We start from the raw sequence: 17,670 nt of genomic DNA on the forward strand, positions 1-17,670 counted from the left end.
TAGTGATTGTTTGCTTGTTGTACTGGGCCAAGGCCCCCAAATCAACAGAAGGGGTCCCAATGGTGCCACCAAAAACCATCACCTCTGTCTTTTTTACATTAAAACTTAAAAAAGTAAGAGACATCCAGGCCTGTATATCAGCAAGACACTTGAGTAACGGTCCGACAGTGTCGTTCTCTTTAAGAGGCACATAAATCATCTGCGTAAAAGTGGAAAGACATGCCATGCTTCCTGATTACTGAACCTAGTGGGAGCAAATACAAAGAGAAGAGAAGTGGGCCTAAAACTGAGCCCTGTGGGACCCCACAAGAGAGAGGAGCAGAGGAGGACTCAGAGTCACCACAACTGACACAGAAAGTCTGACCATCCAGGTAGGACCTAAACCATTCAAGTGCTAATGCTTGATGCCCACCCACTGCTCCAAACGTGAGATCAGGATTTCATGGTCCAGCAGTTAAATCAAGAAGCACAAGAATAACACAATCAGTCAGTAGCTAAAATATATATATCATTAAACACTTTTAAAAGAGCAGATTCTGTGCTGTGCAAAGTTTTAAAACCGGACTGGAACATTATTATGGGCTTTCAAAAAGGCCATTAATTGACTGCAGACTATCTTTTCAAGGATTTTTTAAAGAAAAGGTAGTTTGGAGATAGGCCTAAAATTTGCAAGATCTACAGGATCCAGACCAGGTTTTTTAATCAGAGGTTGCACTACTGCATGTTTAAAATTTTTAGGAGCCACACCTGAAGACAGACTGCTATTAACAACTGCAAGAACATATGGCCCTACAGTAGGAAAGACCTCTTTAAAAAAGCCGAGGAGGAACAGCATCATGTGGAGAACCTGAGGGCTTCAAATGATCAACAGTCTCCTGTAACACAGACAAGGTCACAGGCTCAAACCTGTCAAAAACAGCAGAACAGAGGACAGGGATTGAGGGGTCATAAGCAGAAGGTGAAATAAGAGCATTAAGAACAGAATCAATAGTCTTAAACAAAACACGAGGCTTGTTACAGTTTGACAGAATAATTCCAGATAAATACTGTCTTTTAGCATCTTTCACAATTGTCTGATAATAACGCCAGCAGTCCCTTAGCATTTGAAGTGATACATGCAGTCTGTCCTTTTCCATTTGCGCTCAGCTCTACGGCACTCGTGTCTGACAGCACGAGCCGTGTCATTCAACCAAGGCTCAGAGTTAGTTTTAGGTTGCCTAATTTTTTGCATTTTGAAATCTAGAATCTATAAATGTTCAATAATATAAAAGCAATATCACACTTGTAATCGTGATGTTGGTCTGATATTGGGATTAAACAGCGCTCCTGTTCATCTGATGTTGCTTCATCAATAAAGGATTATATTAACATGTGAAATGTTTTTTGAAATCTCAATGAAACCACATTAAACCATCTTAAATCTGTCACTGCTGAAGCGTTTGCATAGAGAGAGTGTTTTACATGAGCGACACACGCTTCAGTGCTCTGCATGTGTTTATAACTCTGTCAAACATCAAACATGATCAACAACTGTTTTTCACTAGAACTGAACCTACAACCAACAAAAATGACTTTCAGCACCATATTGATCTGGACGCTGGCAGTATTATGTCGAGGTTTGTGTCAGTAAAGATTACAGACATTATTTACTTGTTATTTTTATGTGTTGTGAAGATATATGGTTGTAAAAGTGTTTGTGATTTCTAATCTTTCTCTCTTGTCAGAATCTGTTGGTCAGGTGACAGTGACTCAAACTCCCTCAGAGCTGCTCTCTCAAACTGGACAATCAGTCACTGTGACCTGTAAAACTAGCAGTGATCCAGTCCTCCTTAGCTGGTACTTACAAAAACCTGGAGAAGCTCCTAAACTCCTGATTTATTTTACAAGCACCCTCCAGTCAGGAACTCCATCTAGATTCAGTGGCAGTGGATCTAACAATGATTTCACTCTGACCATCAGTGGAGTCCAGACTGAAGATGCTGGACATTATTACTGTCAGAGTTATCACTACATCAACAGTAAAAATGTGTTCACACAGTGATAAAGAGTCGTACAAAAACCTCCGTCAGTCAGAGTCACAGTGACTGAACTGATACTGCAGCTGCTCACACACTTTCACACACTTTCACACACACTCAACAGCAGAAACACAGATATAATCTTAATATCAGCTTTGTTGAGCTTCATCAGTATTTGTTAAGATATTTAGAAATTAGATATCATCATTTTTAGATCATTTATGGTTTATTTATCCTCATTTCCACTCACTCAGTATTTTAAAGTCATTGATATTTTTGATCATGTACTTTTATTATTTTTTCTTCCTAATCTTAGTTATACAGTAAAGATCTGAGGAACTGAAGCTGTCGATCACACAGCGAGAGTTTATCTGGACACTTCCCAAAACTCCTGTTATAATCAGTGACGCTCTTACACTACACAATCAATCTCTGACTGGATTTACATCGTGTTTGCATTGTTAGTTATGGTGAAAGCATTTCTGGAGTGCAGAAATTTAGTTGTAATGACGAGATCACTGCATTCACACCATCAACAGACTGTCTGTCATCTGCTCAGTTTCTCATCACTCATCAGCAGATTCTTGTTTGTAACTGATGCTCAATGACAGCTGATGCTTTAATGCAGTGAAATTATTGCTTAAAATGTCCCTCACATGTGAATGTTTGTTTCTCAGCTAAGGATCGTAGACCGAATAGAGATGTTGTCTTCCTGCTGGATGGCTCTGATGGCACTAGAAATGGGTTCCCTGCAATGAAAAAATTTGTTGAAAGAATTGTAGAGTGCCTGGAAGAGGATAGAGATAGTGTTTCTCTGGTCCAGTACAGCGGAGATGTACTGAACCAATTATAGCTAAACACATATGCAAGAAAGGAAGACATTCTTTATGTTGTTAACCAAATGACACACAAAAGAGGGAGACCCGTCAATATGGGGGCAGCTCTCCAGCATGTCAGAGACAACGTCTTTACTGTCCCTCGCGGCAGCAGACGGCTGAGCGGTGCGTCACAGATTCTGATTCTGCTCAGCGGAGAAAGGTCATTCGACAGTGTTGATGCAGCAGCGTCCTCACTGAAAGAGCTGGGAGTCTTGACCTTCGCAATAGGATCGAGAGGCTCTGATATCAGAGAACTGCAGAGAATATCATACGACCCTAAGTACGCTCTGTCCGTGTCCGACTTCAGTGAGCTTCCGAATGTCCTAGAGCAGCTGCTGTCCTCTGTGGAGGCTGCTTCTGTTGTGTTTGTTCGAATAACACAAATAAAAGTCAGGACAACGATGGGCAGTTCTTCTTTTTAGTTTTTACTGTGCAATCACTGAATCACGAACTCTGTTAACACAGGTGTCTCTTTGGACAATTCACTGGCCAACCAAATGTCTAACCCCGAGTGGCCAACAGTGCTTAGTCCTGGGTTTATGTATTTAACTCAATATACTACACTTCCTCCCCCCTTAGATAAGAAAATCTAAAAAAAAAACATTTTCACCTGTAACAGAACATTCCACATACAAAAGAAATAAACTTATGCTACTTATGACTATAATGTCCCATTCAAAGTTTTTTCCTTTTTTTTTTTTTTCTCTCTGTCTCTTCTATAAATCAAGACGGGTTGGTGGCTTCCGTATACGGGTAGGGTAACGTTTCTCTTCACAGGTCGGAATTGGTGTTTGTGGTGCTTCACTGGAAGATACAGTGCCATCTTGAGGTGTTGTTGCATCACTTTCACTGGTAACAGTATCAGTAGAGCTGAATGGAACACTGACAGAACCACTATCCAGAGAAACATTTGATCTTCTCAACTGATCAATGTGCCGTCTCCAGATGGTATCTGGTGCAATCTCAACTGTATATGAGAGTGGTCCTGTTCGTTCCTTGACCTTTGCAGGTGTCCATTTGTGATCTCCTCTGTAGTTCCTAGCTAGCACACTCTCACCAACTTCTAACTCTCTTCTTTCTCCTCCCCCTTGTGATTGTTTTATCTGTCTGTCATGTACGGTTCTCCTCAAATTGGGTTTCAGCAAGTCTAGCCTTGAACGTAAGGGTCTACCAAGGAACAACATGGCAGGTGTTCGATTTGTGGTGACATGAGTTGCATTTCGATATGCAAACAAGAAATTGTGAAGCTTCTGGCTTAGTGTGAGCTTCTCATGTGTCATGGCTCGCAGTGAATTCTTCAAGCTTTGCACAAATCTCTCAGCTAAGCCATTAGTAGCTGGGTGGTAGGGCGCTGAGGTCACATGCTTGATACCATTGTTCCTTAGGAAGATCTGGAACTCCTCAGATATAAACTGAGGACCATTGTCACTCACCAGCTGTTCTGGTACACCAGTCCTTGCGAAAAGTTCTCTCAGAACCATCACAGTTTGGGTGGCAGTTGTGGAGGTCATGCTGAACACTTCTGGCCACTTTGAACATGCATCAACAACAACCAGAAATGTAGTGCCCATGAAAGGACCCGCAAAATCAACATGGATCCTTTGCCACGGTAATGCAGGCCATTCCCAAGGATGTAGCGGGGCAGGTCTTGGCATCTTTTGCACATATTGACATCCTGAGCAGTGCATGGCGAGCTGCTCGATCTGCTGATCTATACCGGGCCACCATACAAAACTTCTTGCAAGTGACTTCATCTTTACCACTCCAAGATGTCCAACGTGGAGCTCCTCCAAGACTCGAGTTCGCAACTTAGGTGGTACAACAACCCTTAAACCCCACATGATGCAACCACCATCTAGAGTGAGTTCATCACGGCGCTGATAGAACTGTGTGAATCGAAGCTTCTGCTCTGCATTCCAGCCAGACAGTATAGCTGAATATACCTGGGACAATGCAGGATCTCTCCTGGTTTCTCTCCGAATCATTTCGTCTGTAACAGGAGAACTCTCAAGCTGAGCAATTGTAAAAACATCCAAAGGTGTGCTTACATTTTCTGTCTTTGAATCACACCCATCCAATGGTAGGCGTGATAGCCCGTCAGCGTTAGCATGTTTGTGCGTTCTTTTGAATTCAATCTGGTATCTATGTCCTCCCAGAAACAATGCCCACCTTTGCATCCGTGCTGCTGCTGTCAGTGGAACTCCTTTCTGAGGACTGAAGATGGAAACCAGCGGCTGATGGTCTGTAACCAAGGTGAACTTGTTTCCATACAGATACTGATTGAATCGTTTCACACCCCATACCAGGCTCAAAGCTTCCCTGTCGATCTGTGCGTAGTTCTTCTCTGCAGCAGTAAGGGAGCGTGACGCAAAAGCTATGGGGCGCTCCGTTCCATCAGCCATCACATGTGACAACACCGCTCCGATTCCGTATGGTGAGGCATCACAGGCTAACCTTAATGGTTTGTGAGGGTCAAAATGAGTCAGAACTGTATCTGACATCACCAGTTTCTTTGCTTCCTGAAAAGCTTGCATGCATTGCTTTGACCACATCCATTTCTTTCCTGCTTGCAACAAGGCATTTAAAGGATGGAGAACAGTGGCTAGATTTGGCAAAAATCTGTTGTAGTAATTGATAAATCCAAGAAATGACCTTAATTGCGAGACATCTTTCGGTTGTGGAGCTTCTGCAACAGCTTTTAGCTTGTCATGACACTTGTGCAGACCATTTGCATCGATTTTGTGCCCACAATATGTGATTGTTTCCTTGAAAAACTCACACTTATCACGTCTTGCACGCAGTCCATACTCTTCCAATCTCTTCAAGACTCGTGCTAAGTTCTCCAAGTGACTACTGTCACTATCACCTGTGACAATGATGTCATCGAGGTAGCATTGGGTACCAGGGCAACCCTGAAGTACCTGATCCATAGCCTTTTGCCATAAGGCCGGTGCTGAGGCGACACCGAAAACAAGCCTATTATAGCGGTACAAGCCCTTGTGAGTATTAATAGTCAAGAACACTTTTGAGTCCTCCTCCATTTCCATTTGTAAATATGCTTCTGCCAAGTCTATTTTGCTAAAAAGCTGACCTCCTGAGAGTGTAGCAAAAATATCCTCTATTCTCGGTAGTGGATATTGTTCTGCCTGCAATACAGGGTTGACTGAGACTTTAAAATCCCCGCACAATCTTACAGTTCCGTCTTTCTTCGCGACAGGAACAACAGGAGTGGCCCAGGGACTCCAGTCAACTTTTGAAAGTATTCCTTCAGCTTCCAACCGATCCAGTTCAGTTTCCAATTTCTGGCGAATAGCATAGGGAACAGGCCTTGCTTTGTAAAACTTTGGAACAGCGTTCTCATCCAAGGTTATATTCCCCTTGATATTTTTCAGAGTTCCTATTCCCAATTGAAACACTGCTGAAGCCCCATCCAGCACTTTTTCCAGTTTCTTTTGCGTGCTAGGTGACGCAGGGACTGTGATTTGCAGACTTTTTATGGATTTCCAGTCCAACTGCAACTTTCTCAACCAGTCACGTCCCCAAAGTGCTGGTCCTTCTGTTCGTACTATGTACAGATCCAACTCTCTCTGTTGATTATTGTACTTTACAGTCACAGGCATCACTCCTAGGGGAATTATGGGCTCACCAGTATATGTTTTCAGTTTGACAGGCGATGGCTTTAACTTAGCCATCTTGAAATGTTTTTCAAACTCGCACTGTGACATCACTGAAACGGCGGAACCTGTGTCCAATTCCATTCTAACTGGCTGTCCATTCAATTGAGGTGTAAGCCAGATTGCTTGTTTCAAGTCACTTTTCAGGCTGTAGATTTCTAAATTCGCCAACCCTTTATCACTTTCTTCATCTGAGTTTTCAGCGACAACATGCACATTCCTACTTTTCTTTTTCTGAGTCTTGTACCGTCTCTCCTTATCACTGTATTGTACATCAGATCGACATGCTCTTTGTATGTGACCCATTTTATTGCACTTTCTGCATATTTCAGTTTTGAACCTGCACTGATTTGCTTTGTGTCCACCCCGATCACAACGGTAGCACAGTTCAACTTTCTGCACTGTCTTAGGTTTACCTGCAGTGGCCAGCTTATTTACAGACACTTTTACTCCTGATCGCAGCTCGACTGCGTCTCTGGCAGCCGTTTCCATGGCGACAGCAATTTCAACCGCACGTTTGAATGTTAGATCTGCCTCAGAGAGCAATCTCTTCTGTATACTCTCTTGTGAAATGCCACAGACTAGACGATCTCTCAGCGCGTCATTCAGTCCATCCCCAAACTGACAGTGTTCTGACAACTTCTTTAATTCGGCGACATAAACCGCGATTGACTCTCCGTCGTTCTGATTCCGTTTATGAAATCTGAATCGTTCTGCAATGAGCAGCGGTTTTGGCGCTAGATGCTCTTGCATTACTTTCACAATGTTGTCAAAACTAAGATCGGCAGGCTTTGTGGGAGCAGTGAGGCTTCTTAGTAGTGCATAAGCTTTCCCTCCTATCGCACTCAACAACACTGACACCCTCTTGTCATTATCAATGTCATTAGCTTTGAAATACTGCTCGATTCGTTCACAGTACAAAGTCCAATCGTCCGTAGCATTGTCAAATGCATCAATCTTTCCAATATATCCTGCCATCTTTCTGCTTTCACTTACTATTTCGCGCTGAATCTACCCCTCAGTCTTCGTGAGTCTGGGTTCCTCTCTCTTTTTCGCTTTTCCCCCCGGAAAAAAAACGCCCATCAGTAAAAAAAAACTAGGATCCACAGACCAAACGATCCGTAAAATCCTCGTCGCCAACTGTTGTGTTTGTTCGAATAACACAAATAAAAGTCAGGACAACGATGGGCAGTTCTTCTTTTTAGTTTTTACTGTGCAATCACTGAATCACGAACTCTGTTAACACAGGTGTCTCTTTGGACAATTCACTGGCAAACCAAATGTCTAACCCCGAGTGGCCAACAGTGCTTAGTCATGGGTTTATGTATTTAACTCAATATACTACAGCTTCAACTCCTGTCACCAGTATGTGCACACTGTCATTGAGGTTTCTTTATCAGTCAAAATCTTCCTTTTCCAACTAGTTAAATAAAACTAAAAAAGTCTAAATTGTGACTGCAGAGAGTTTTAAAGATGTTACATTTACACACAAGCCTTTAAAGGTGCTAAAGAGGATCTTTTTGTCGACTGAGAAACCAAAGACTGTTAGTGAGTTTTTGAAATGAGCGCATGTGTAAGAACAACCCCCCTCCTTCACAGCTCATTTCGAGGGAACGCCTCCCAAAACTCGTGCACAAGTGTTTGTTTACCACCGGCATTCGCTGTGTCGTGTTAGTGGATTCATTATGTCGGACTCACCGCAGGTAACTCATAATCTGCAGTTGTTACTCCTGTCTCCGGACAAAAACATTGCATGCAGTGCCTGTGGAGTGTAGAAAGTTACTGGAGAGCGCAGCCGCGCTCGTCTCTCACAAGGAACGTCACGGCAGTGATTGACAAGCCAGAGGGCCAATCGTTTACGCGATGATCACGTAAACGATTGGCTGATGTTTTTAAGGCCCTACCTCGTGCACAGATGATGTATATTAATATTATTCCTTTCAGTGCACCTAATAAATAGTCTTTTATCAGTTAGTAAAGACAGTTTCAAGTAATATTGCAAAAATGTATAAAACAAAACATCCTCTGTAGCACCTTTAAGTTTCTGTAAAAAAGAAAGTGAAGTTTGATTTGAGTTTTTTTAGATGGTCAAAGCTCTGTGACTTTTCCTTGTTAATTTATTTCTTAATTAATCAGCATATTTTCCAGAAGGTGGAAAGAATCTTGGAGATTTTCTCCTAGTTTTCTCTTGAATCCTAATGGAAAGCCACTGGTAACTGATTTCTCTGTGCTTCTCTCAGGCGTCACTCCTCCTAAAGTGAGCGTCCTGCCGCCCTCCAGCGCAGAGATCTCCTCTCTGAACACAGCGACACTGGTGTGTGTGGCCAACAAGGGCTTCCCGTCAGACTGGAGCCTGAGCTGAAGGTGGACGGGAGCGGCAGGTCTCAGGAGAGCAGCGCTGGGCTCCTGGAGAAGGACGGTCTGTACAGCTGGAGCAGCAGCCTGACTCTCTCTGAGGAGGAGTGGATGAAGAGCGTCTCGGTGAGCTGTGAGGACACACGGAGCGGCCAGTCTGCGTCCACTGGAGACACTGTGAGGAGACAGCAGTGTTCAGAGTAGATCTGCTGACTATATGTGTGCTTTTACAGTCTTGATTTCATTACAATTCAGTCAATAAAACATAATTGTAACATTATGTCCTTTTTTGTGTCATTTTTGTTTGGGCTCTTTCATTGGATCAGGGCTTTAGCTCATATTTTATAAATAAACTTCACTCAATGGAGCATGAAAACACCTGCAGATACATGATGAAACGAGATCTGCTCAATTCTCAGAGGAACACAATCACAAATGTGATGCAAATGAGTTTAACTCCACTCAGTTTCACTGTTTGACTTGATATTCTGAGCCATATATATATGAAATAAAATACAATGATATGATGTCAGAGGATTGTAGCAATAATTAAATTAATAAGGGAAAAAAGGAGTTGATTTCCTGCCTTCAGAGACTGACTATAGCGTGAACCAATAACATTTCAGTGCGGCTGTGAAGGATCATTTCATTGGTTGATCTTCAGAACGAACATGCAGCCTCTTCATTGGGACAGAGCCATCAAATATGCTTGTTTCTTTCCTGAATGATTCAGTGTTTTGAACAAATCAGTTGATTAATAATTCATTGATTCACTCATAAAGTCAGTCTCTTGTCTCCATCTACTGGCGTAACGATGTAACTTGCAGAAAGAGTCTGTAAATCACCAGCACTAATGCTGCAGGTAAACACATCTGTCGTGTCCATGATGGAGGATCTGTTTCTGTCACAAGACTCGACTATGAACATCAGGACTTCTGAAATGAATTAAAATGGACATAAAGGTGGAGATGGAGTGATGGAGGGACGCAGGAAGAATATTCTCACTGGAGTGACGTAAGCTGCTGTTTATATATGCTGCTCTTGTGTTATGATTGACAGCTGAAGATGAATGAACATACATGCTTCTGTTTACAACTACATTTGCTGAAGTTTGTGATTGTGTTCAGTTTACAGTGATCTAAAGAAACCTTTCTGAGAGAATCTCTTTATGATTTAGTGTCTGTTGTTGAGTGTGTGTGAAAGTGTGTGAAAGTGTGTGAGCAGCTGCAGTATCAGTTCAGTCACTGTGACTCTGACTGACGGAGGTTTTTGTACGACTCTTTATCACTGTGTGAACACATAGTCACCCACACAAGAACTACCACTTTTTCTGCAATGGAAACTCTGACAGTAATAATGTCCAGCATCTTCAGTCTGGACTCCACTGATGGTCAGAGTGAAATCACTGTTAGATCCACTGCCACTGAATCTAGATGGAGTTCCTGACTGACGGTTGCTTGTTTGATAAATCAGGAGTTTAGGAGCTTCTCCAGGTTTCTGTAAGTACCAGTTGAAATAGTGTGTCCCATAAAAACTGTACACATCTCTGCTGGTTTTACAGTTGATGTTCACAGTTTGTCCTGGTTGAGCTGCTGTCATTGAGGGACTCTGAGTGACGGTGATCTGTCCTCTACACTCTGAAACACACAACAAGAAGAAAATCAACTCAAAACTTTGACAATATACTTGAGGAAATGAATTGATATCAAACTTGTGCTCCACAAACCTTGAGCAAACGCTGTGAGAGTCCAGATGAAGATGATGATGAAGGTCATGTTGATGAAGATTGTTGTGTGTGTCAGTGATGAAGTGTTAAACTCACAGCACTATAAACACTCTCAGAGCACTGAAGCATCTGATCAATATGCAAATGAACTCATTCTGTATTTAAATGAGGCTCTAAATTAGGGTTCAGGAGGGATAGGGTTCAACATTAAATATGGATCATGTATTCATTATACACCACTAAGTGTGAACTTTAAAAATGTAACATAAAATTTATGACCAATTTAAATTGTGATAAGATGAAATGTTTTAAATCTATATTATCATTATCTAAGCATCATCAGCTCAATATTTCGTCTTCAGGTACGAGACCGCAGGTGATCACAGCTGTACTGATGACAGAAACCCTTCAGAGCAAAACTGGAGAGAGAGAAAACAGTTTTATTCATGTTATCTTGCACTGCATCACTGCGCCACTAGAGGGCGGTGTGAACAGACAGAAGTACCACTGATGAACAGGATCGGACAGTGATTAACAAGGACAGTTAATACAGTGATGAATTTATTCAGTCGGGCTCCTGTGTGTGTAACTGTAACGGCTGCAAAAGTCACAAACAGTTCTGTCTAAAATCATTGTTTGAGCCAAAGGGTACACTTTGCCCTGCAAAGTGTACATAACAGGGTATATGGCCAACATAAGACAAACACTTGGTCTTTGGATAGCTTCAATGCACGTGTACACCACCTAACATAATAGGTTTAGCATGTTGATTTGTCTTTGGGGTCCTTTACAGCTCAGAAACATCAATCCAGAAACACTTTCTATAGCTGTGAGAAACAAACATGTATAAAACACATCAGGGGTTGAATACAGGTGGAGTTTATTCTGTAGGAAGAACATCATCAGACCTTCTCTGAGACTTTCTGAACTGTGTCATGTCAGATAACGTGATCACAACATTGAACCAAAACACACACATATTCCCTTACATGCAGGGGGCGCAGGTGAGCTGGACGCTGGAGGGGTCAGAGGTCACAGAGAAGGTTCAGATCAGTGCAGAGTTTCATGTACAAAAACAAAACAACCTGCTGTTTGGCACCATGATTGTTTTTTTGATTTGATATCAGTTTACTCTCTCAGTTTCTCTGATTCTAGTCGAGTCAAACCCGTCTGTCACAGATCAGATCACAGTCTAAGGGTCAGATTTACTAACAGCTAGCACAAGCGCAAACCCTCTTTTGGTGTTAAAACACTACTGTCAGGATTTACTAAAGACACGCAGTGGAAATATTAGAGCTGAAAAGCGTGAGCAGTTATTTCTGCACCTGACATTATTGCACATGCATTTGTAGGAGTTTCCCTTTAAGACGCAACATTTATGGGAGGAGAGTATTTAAATGAATCACGCAAGGTGATTTACTAAGGTTTGTGCTAGTCAATTTACTGGTATTTGCACCATTGTGCACAAAGTTTCAGTTGAGGAGAAAGTGAGGAAAGGATGGTCAGTTTCATCAGAAGGGTGTGTGAGTGTGAAACACAGTATTCCAGTCTTGTGATTATTGTGGACTATAACTGCACTGCTGCTTTATACTGCATATATGTGCTTAGATTAGTTATTTGTTTGGTGATTTGGTAAACCTCTTTCTCCGATCAGTGGAGCTCTCTCAGTGAACTCGAACAAGCTCCTACAGCTAACAGGCAACGCTCTCGTAACTTTAGCTAACGTTCTGGAAATGTTCTCTCAAAGTTACGGAGAAACGTTCTTCCAGTAACATTAATAGAGTGTTTGTTCAACGTTATCTGGTCTTTAATAATGTTCTCAAAAGGTTAGCACAATAACATTATTTATACATTGTTTGCAGAAGAGTTTTTAAATGTTCTCATAATGTTGGAGGAAAAAGTTCTCAGAACAAAAATGTGTTAGCTGAAGTATATTAAATAGAAGATATGAAAGGTGAAAATAAAATATGGTGGCAGAATTGTGTTAAATGAAGGTTTTTTCATCTTAAATACACTTTTATTGCTTTAAACGTGATTATTGTATCGTATTTTAGGAACATCTCAACATCTCAAGTATCAGTTTGAAACTCAATGATATTTTCTTTTTTAAGTTATTTCATAATCAATCAGCATATTTACCAGAATATGAACCATATTCTTCTCTTCTTCATGTTGTTTCTCTCGCTGTTGGAGAATTTCTCCCAGTTTTCTCTTGAATCCTAAAGGAAAGCCACTGGTCAGTGTGATTTCTGTGTGAGCGTCAGCGCAGAGATCTCCTCTCTGAACACAGCGACACTGGTGTGTGTGGCCAACAAGGGCTTCCCGTCAGACTGGAGCCTGAGCTGAAGGTGGACGGGAGCAGCAGGTCTCAGGAGAGCAGCGCTGGGCTCCTGGAGACGGACGGTCTGTACAGCTGGAGCAGCAGCCTGACTCTCTCTGAGGAGGAGTGGATGAAGAGCGTCTCGGTGAGCTGTGAGGCCACACGGAGCGGCCAGTCTGCGTCCACTGGAGACACTGTGAGGAGACAGCAGTGTTCAGAGTAGATCTGCTGACTATATGTGTGCTTTTACAGTCTTGATTTCATTACAGTTCAGTCAATAAAACATAATTGTAACATTACGTCCTTTTTTGTGTCATTTTTGTTTCGGCTCTTTCATTGGATCAGGGCTTTAGCTCATATTTCATAAATAAACTTCACTCAATGGAGCATGAAAACACCTGCAGATACATGATGAAACGAGATCTGCTCAATTCTCAGAGGAACACAATCACAAATGTGACGCAAATGAGTTTAACTCCACTCAGTTTCACTGTTTGACTTGATATTCTGAGCCATATATATATGAAATAAAATACAATTATATGATGTCAAGAGGATTGGAGGCAATAATTAAATTAATAAGGGAAATAAAGGAGTTGATTTCCTGCCTTCAGAGACTGACTATAGCGTGAACCAATAACATTTCAGTGCGGCTGTGAAGGATCATTTCATTGGTTGATCTTCAGAACGAACATGCAGCCTCTTCATTGGGACAGAGCCATCAAATATGCTTGTTTCTTTCCTGAATGATTCAGTGTTTTGAACAAATCAGTTGATTAATAATTGATTGATTCACTCATAAAGTCAGTCTCTTGTCTCCATCTACTGGCGTAACGATGTAACTTGCAGAAAGAGTCTGTAAATCACCAGCACTAATGCTGCAGGTAAACACATCTGTCGTGTCCATGATGGAGGATCTGTTTCTGTCACAAGACTCCACTATGAACATCAGGACTTCTGAAATGAATTAAAATGGACATAAAGGTGGAGATGGAGTGATGGAGGGACGCAGGAAGAATATTCTCACTGGAGTGACGTAAGCTGCTGTTTATATATGCTGCTCTTGTGTTATGATTGACAGCTGAAGATGAATGAACATACATGCTTCTGTTTACAACTACATTTGCTGAAGTTTGTGATTGTGTTCAGTTTACAGTGATCTAAAGAAACCTTTCTGAGAGAATCTCTTTATGATTTAGTGTGTCTGTTGTTGAGTGTGTGTGAAAGTGTGTGAAAGTGTGTGAGCAGCTGCAGTATCAGTTCAGTCACTGTGACTCTGACTGACGGAGGTTTTTGTACGACTCTTTATCACTGTGTGAATGTATGATCACCCACACATTGATTATAAATATTTGTTCTGCAATGGAAACTCAGACAGTAATAATGTCCAGCATCTTCAGTCTGGACTCCACTGATGGTCAGAGTGAAATCACTGTTAGATCCACTGCCACTGAATCTAGATGGAGTTCCTGACTGGAGGTGTTTTGCATAATAAATCAGGAGTTTAGGAGCTTCTCCAGGTTTCTGTAAGAACCAGGCTAACAAATAATAATGACCATCATTGTACACATCTGTGCTGGTTCTACAGTTGATGTTCACAGTTTGTCCTGGTTGAGCTGCTGTCATTGAGGGACTCTGAGTGACGGTGATCTGTCCTCTACACTCTGAAACACACAACAAGAAGAAAATCAACTCAAAACTTTGACAATATACTTGAAGAAATGAATTGATATCAAACTTGTGCTCCACAAACCTTGAGCAAATGCTGTGAGAGTCCAGATGAAGATGATGATGAAGGTCATGTTGATGAAGATTGTTGTGTGTGTCAGTGATGAAGTGTTAAACTCACAGCACTATAAACACTCTCAGAGCACTGAAGCATCTGATCAATATGCAAACACACTCCAGATCATTTACCTGAAGACAGCAGAAACACTGTTTTGTCATTTAGTATCTTTGCTAATAAATTTCTATTGATCATTTTCAGAAACAGACACTCCTGATTTACTTCATGTTATTTTGGGTGGATCTTCTCCCTCTAAACACTGTTTTAATGATCAGTTTCATTCATACTTTGATGCTGAGAGCATTTAATACCTGTGCTGCAGATCTGATATCATCATGATACTGTAGAACAGGTCAAAGGTCATCCAATAGAGAATGACCATCTAAATATTGCTGAAGATTTCATTATAAAGCAGGTAATTAGATTTAGCAGAGTTGAAATCATGCATGTTTTGTAAATGTGATCAATGTAGTTTTTGACTGATTATAAAATTTCATCCTTCATGCAATAACAAGTATTTCTTTTAAAGATGAATATTTAGTGTGTGTTTTCAGCTCAATCATGTTGATGTTGAGAAGAGCTGCTGTTGAGTCTCATATCAGTGTGTGTGAGTGTCGTTCGTCTCTTTCTCTGCTGGAGTTTGTGTTCATTTGAGTGTGACGGAGGTTTTTGTACGACGCTTTCACTAGAATGAAGCACTGTGGTGGACTTTCGGTGGAGGAACTAAACTGACCATCAGTAAGTCTCTAAAATTCTCTAAAAATGTTTAAATATAATTGTTTTTTTTTTAGATTATTCAAGCAAGCATCTTTAAAAAATTATAGTTAAAAAAATAGTTTAAATAAAAAAAAATATTAACTGCAATATTTCATGGTGAATTTGTTTCCTAATGTCTTTAAATCTGTCTGCTATTTTACAAATACATATTCATATTCAGTGGTATTTCATAATATTTATCTTTTTCCATTGCAAGACATATTTCATGTCACTTTTAAATATTTTTATTTTTATTTTACATGTGTATTTTCAGATATTATAATTGCTAACATTAAGTTTTTTTTTTTTTTTTTTAAATATTTTGATTGCAATGTTGTAATGCATGAAACAAAAGTTTGATGATACGGACAAAATAATTCAGTTTTGTAGGTGTCATCATCAGACAAAGAGATTTGAAAAAAATCATAATTTGAGCTTACATTTGCTGATAATTATGATTGTGAGTGTCTTAAGTTAATAATGAAATGATCATTTTAATTAGTTTTCTACATATAAATCATCAGTTTGTGGACAATGTTTTTAAAATGAGTTTGAGATTAAACTGAACCTTATTCAGAAAAGATGAAATGACTGTAATATTTGCTGTATATCATGTCTGCTTCAGAGAACTGATTTATATTTATTCATATATCTTATACTTCATATATTTAGTAGCAGTGAATATTTTATTTGAACTGAGAATATTGAAATTTAAATGCAGGATCATTACTATGTGGTTTATGAAAGAAAGCAGTGATGTGGAATTTCTGTAAAGATGAAATGATTGTGATTTTTCCTCCATTACTGTGTGTGACATCTGACTAATTGATGATCTAAAGACGTTGGTGTTGTTTGTGTGTGTTTGTGCAGCTGGTCCCGCAGTGAAGCCCTCCGTGTCTCTGCTGCCGCCCTCTTCTCTGCAGATCTCTGGAGACTCAGCCGCACTGCTCTGCCTGCTCAGCTCTTACTCTCCACAGGGGGCGACGGTGAGCTGGACGCTGGACGGGTCAGAGGTCACCGAGGGGGTTCAGACCAGCGCAGAGAGCGAGCGGGACGGACGCTACAGCCGCAGCAGCGTCCTGAGCCTCAGCAAAGCACGCTGGGAAGGCGCGGATCGCTTCGTCTGCAGAGTAAGACATGACGGAGCTGATCACGAGGCCTCGTTCCTCAAGAGCTCCCAGTGCTGATGTTTCTCCGGTCCAGACGAGCCGTATCTGAGCGTCCGGCAGGATTCGCAGCAGTCACGTGATTTACAGCTCAATACTGAAGCAGTCTTTCAATGTGCTGCCATTGCTGTTCATTCAATAAAGCTTCTGAACGCGTTACATTTGTGTCCGACTGCATCATTGATCAGTGTGTCGTTCATTCAAAGTCCTGCACTAAAGTTTCAGCTGCTTTTGATTGATTGTAATAGTTGAGAACAGCTGCATTTAGCAGGGAATGTCAAATGAAGCTCTTGGGGTTTGAACATGGTCACTGGAGACGGAGCTGCTCTATTCTGAGAGGATCACAATCACTAAACCTGCCAATGCAAATGTGATTTTCACCTCAAACTCACAGTTTCACTCTTTGATTGGTTCAACGCTCTCAACTGGAACACTTTCACTTCTGCTCATGAGAAATGAGTTATGAGTAATACATTTATAAACAGCTTTAGATGAAGGAGCTGCTTGAAAAACATCTGCATGTTACTGATACACCATGATTTTAGTGTAGTTTAATGTACAAAAACAAAACGACATATGAATCTATATATTAATTTACACACTCTGTTTTCTCTGATTCTGAGCATATTTGAGTCAAACCCGTCTGTCACAGGACAGATCACAGTCTAATAGAGCTGATTTCAGTCATAAGTCAGTTTTGAGCACATGTGTAGTTCCTGTGTTTGTCCTCTGTGTGTCAGTAGTGTGTGAAAGTGTGTGAAAGTGTGTGAGCAGCTGCAGTATCAGTTCAGTCACTGTGACTCTGACTGACGGAGGTTTTTGTACGACTCTTTATCACTGTGTGAACACACCACCACTGTGGCGACTCTGACAGTAATAATGTCCAGCATCTTCAGTCTGGACTCCACTGATGGTCAGAGTGAAATCACTGTTAGATCCACTGCCACTGAATCTAGATGGAGTTCCTGACTGGAGGGTGCTTGCATAATAA

At 41.1% G+C, this 17,670-nt stretch overlaps 2 gene segments (V, D, J or C); one reads left to right on the forward strand and one right to left on the reverse strand.

The window, feature by feature from the left end:
* The window catches only part of LOC125256745, a 92,896-nt gene that overhangs the window by 5,774 nt on the left and 69,452 nt on the right, over positions 1 to 17,670 (reverse strand).
* LOC125256744 lies at positions 1,478 to 16,838 on the forward strand. The segment is given in 4 exon segments: positions 1,478 to 1,616; positions 1,725 to 2,028; positions 15,461 to 15,495; positions 16,384 to 16,838. Coding segments are annotated over 4 exon segments (753 nt in total).

Source organism: Megalobrama amblycephala, linkage group LG21 (genome assembly GCF_018812025.1).
Source record: "Megalobrama amblycephala isolate DHTTF-2021 linkage group LG21, ASM1881202v1, whole genome shotgun sequence".
Taxonomy (NCBI): domain Eukaryota; kingdom Metazoa; phylum Chordata; class Actinopteri; order Cypriniformes; family Xenocyprididae; genus Megalobrama; species Megalobrama amblycephala.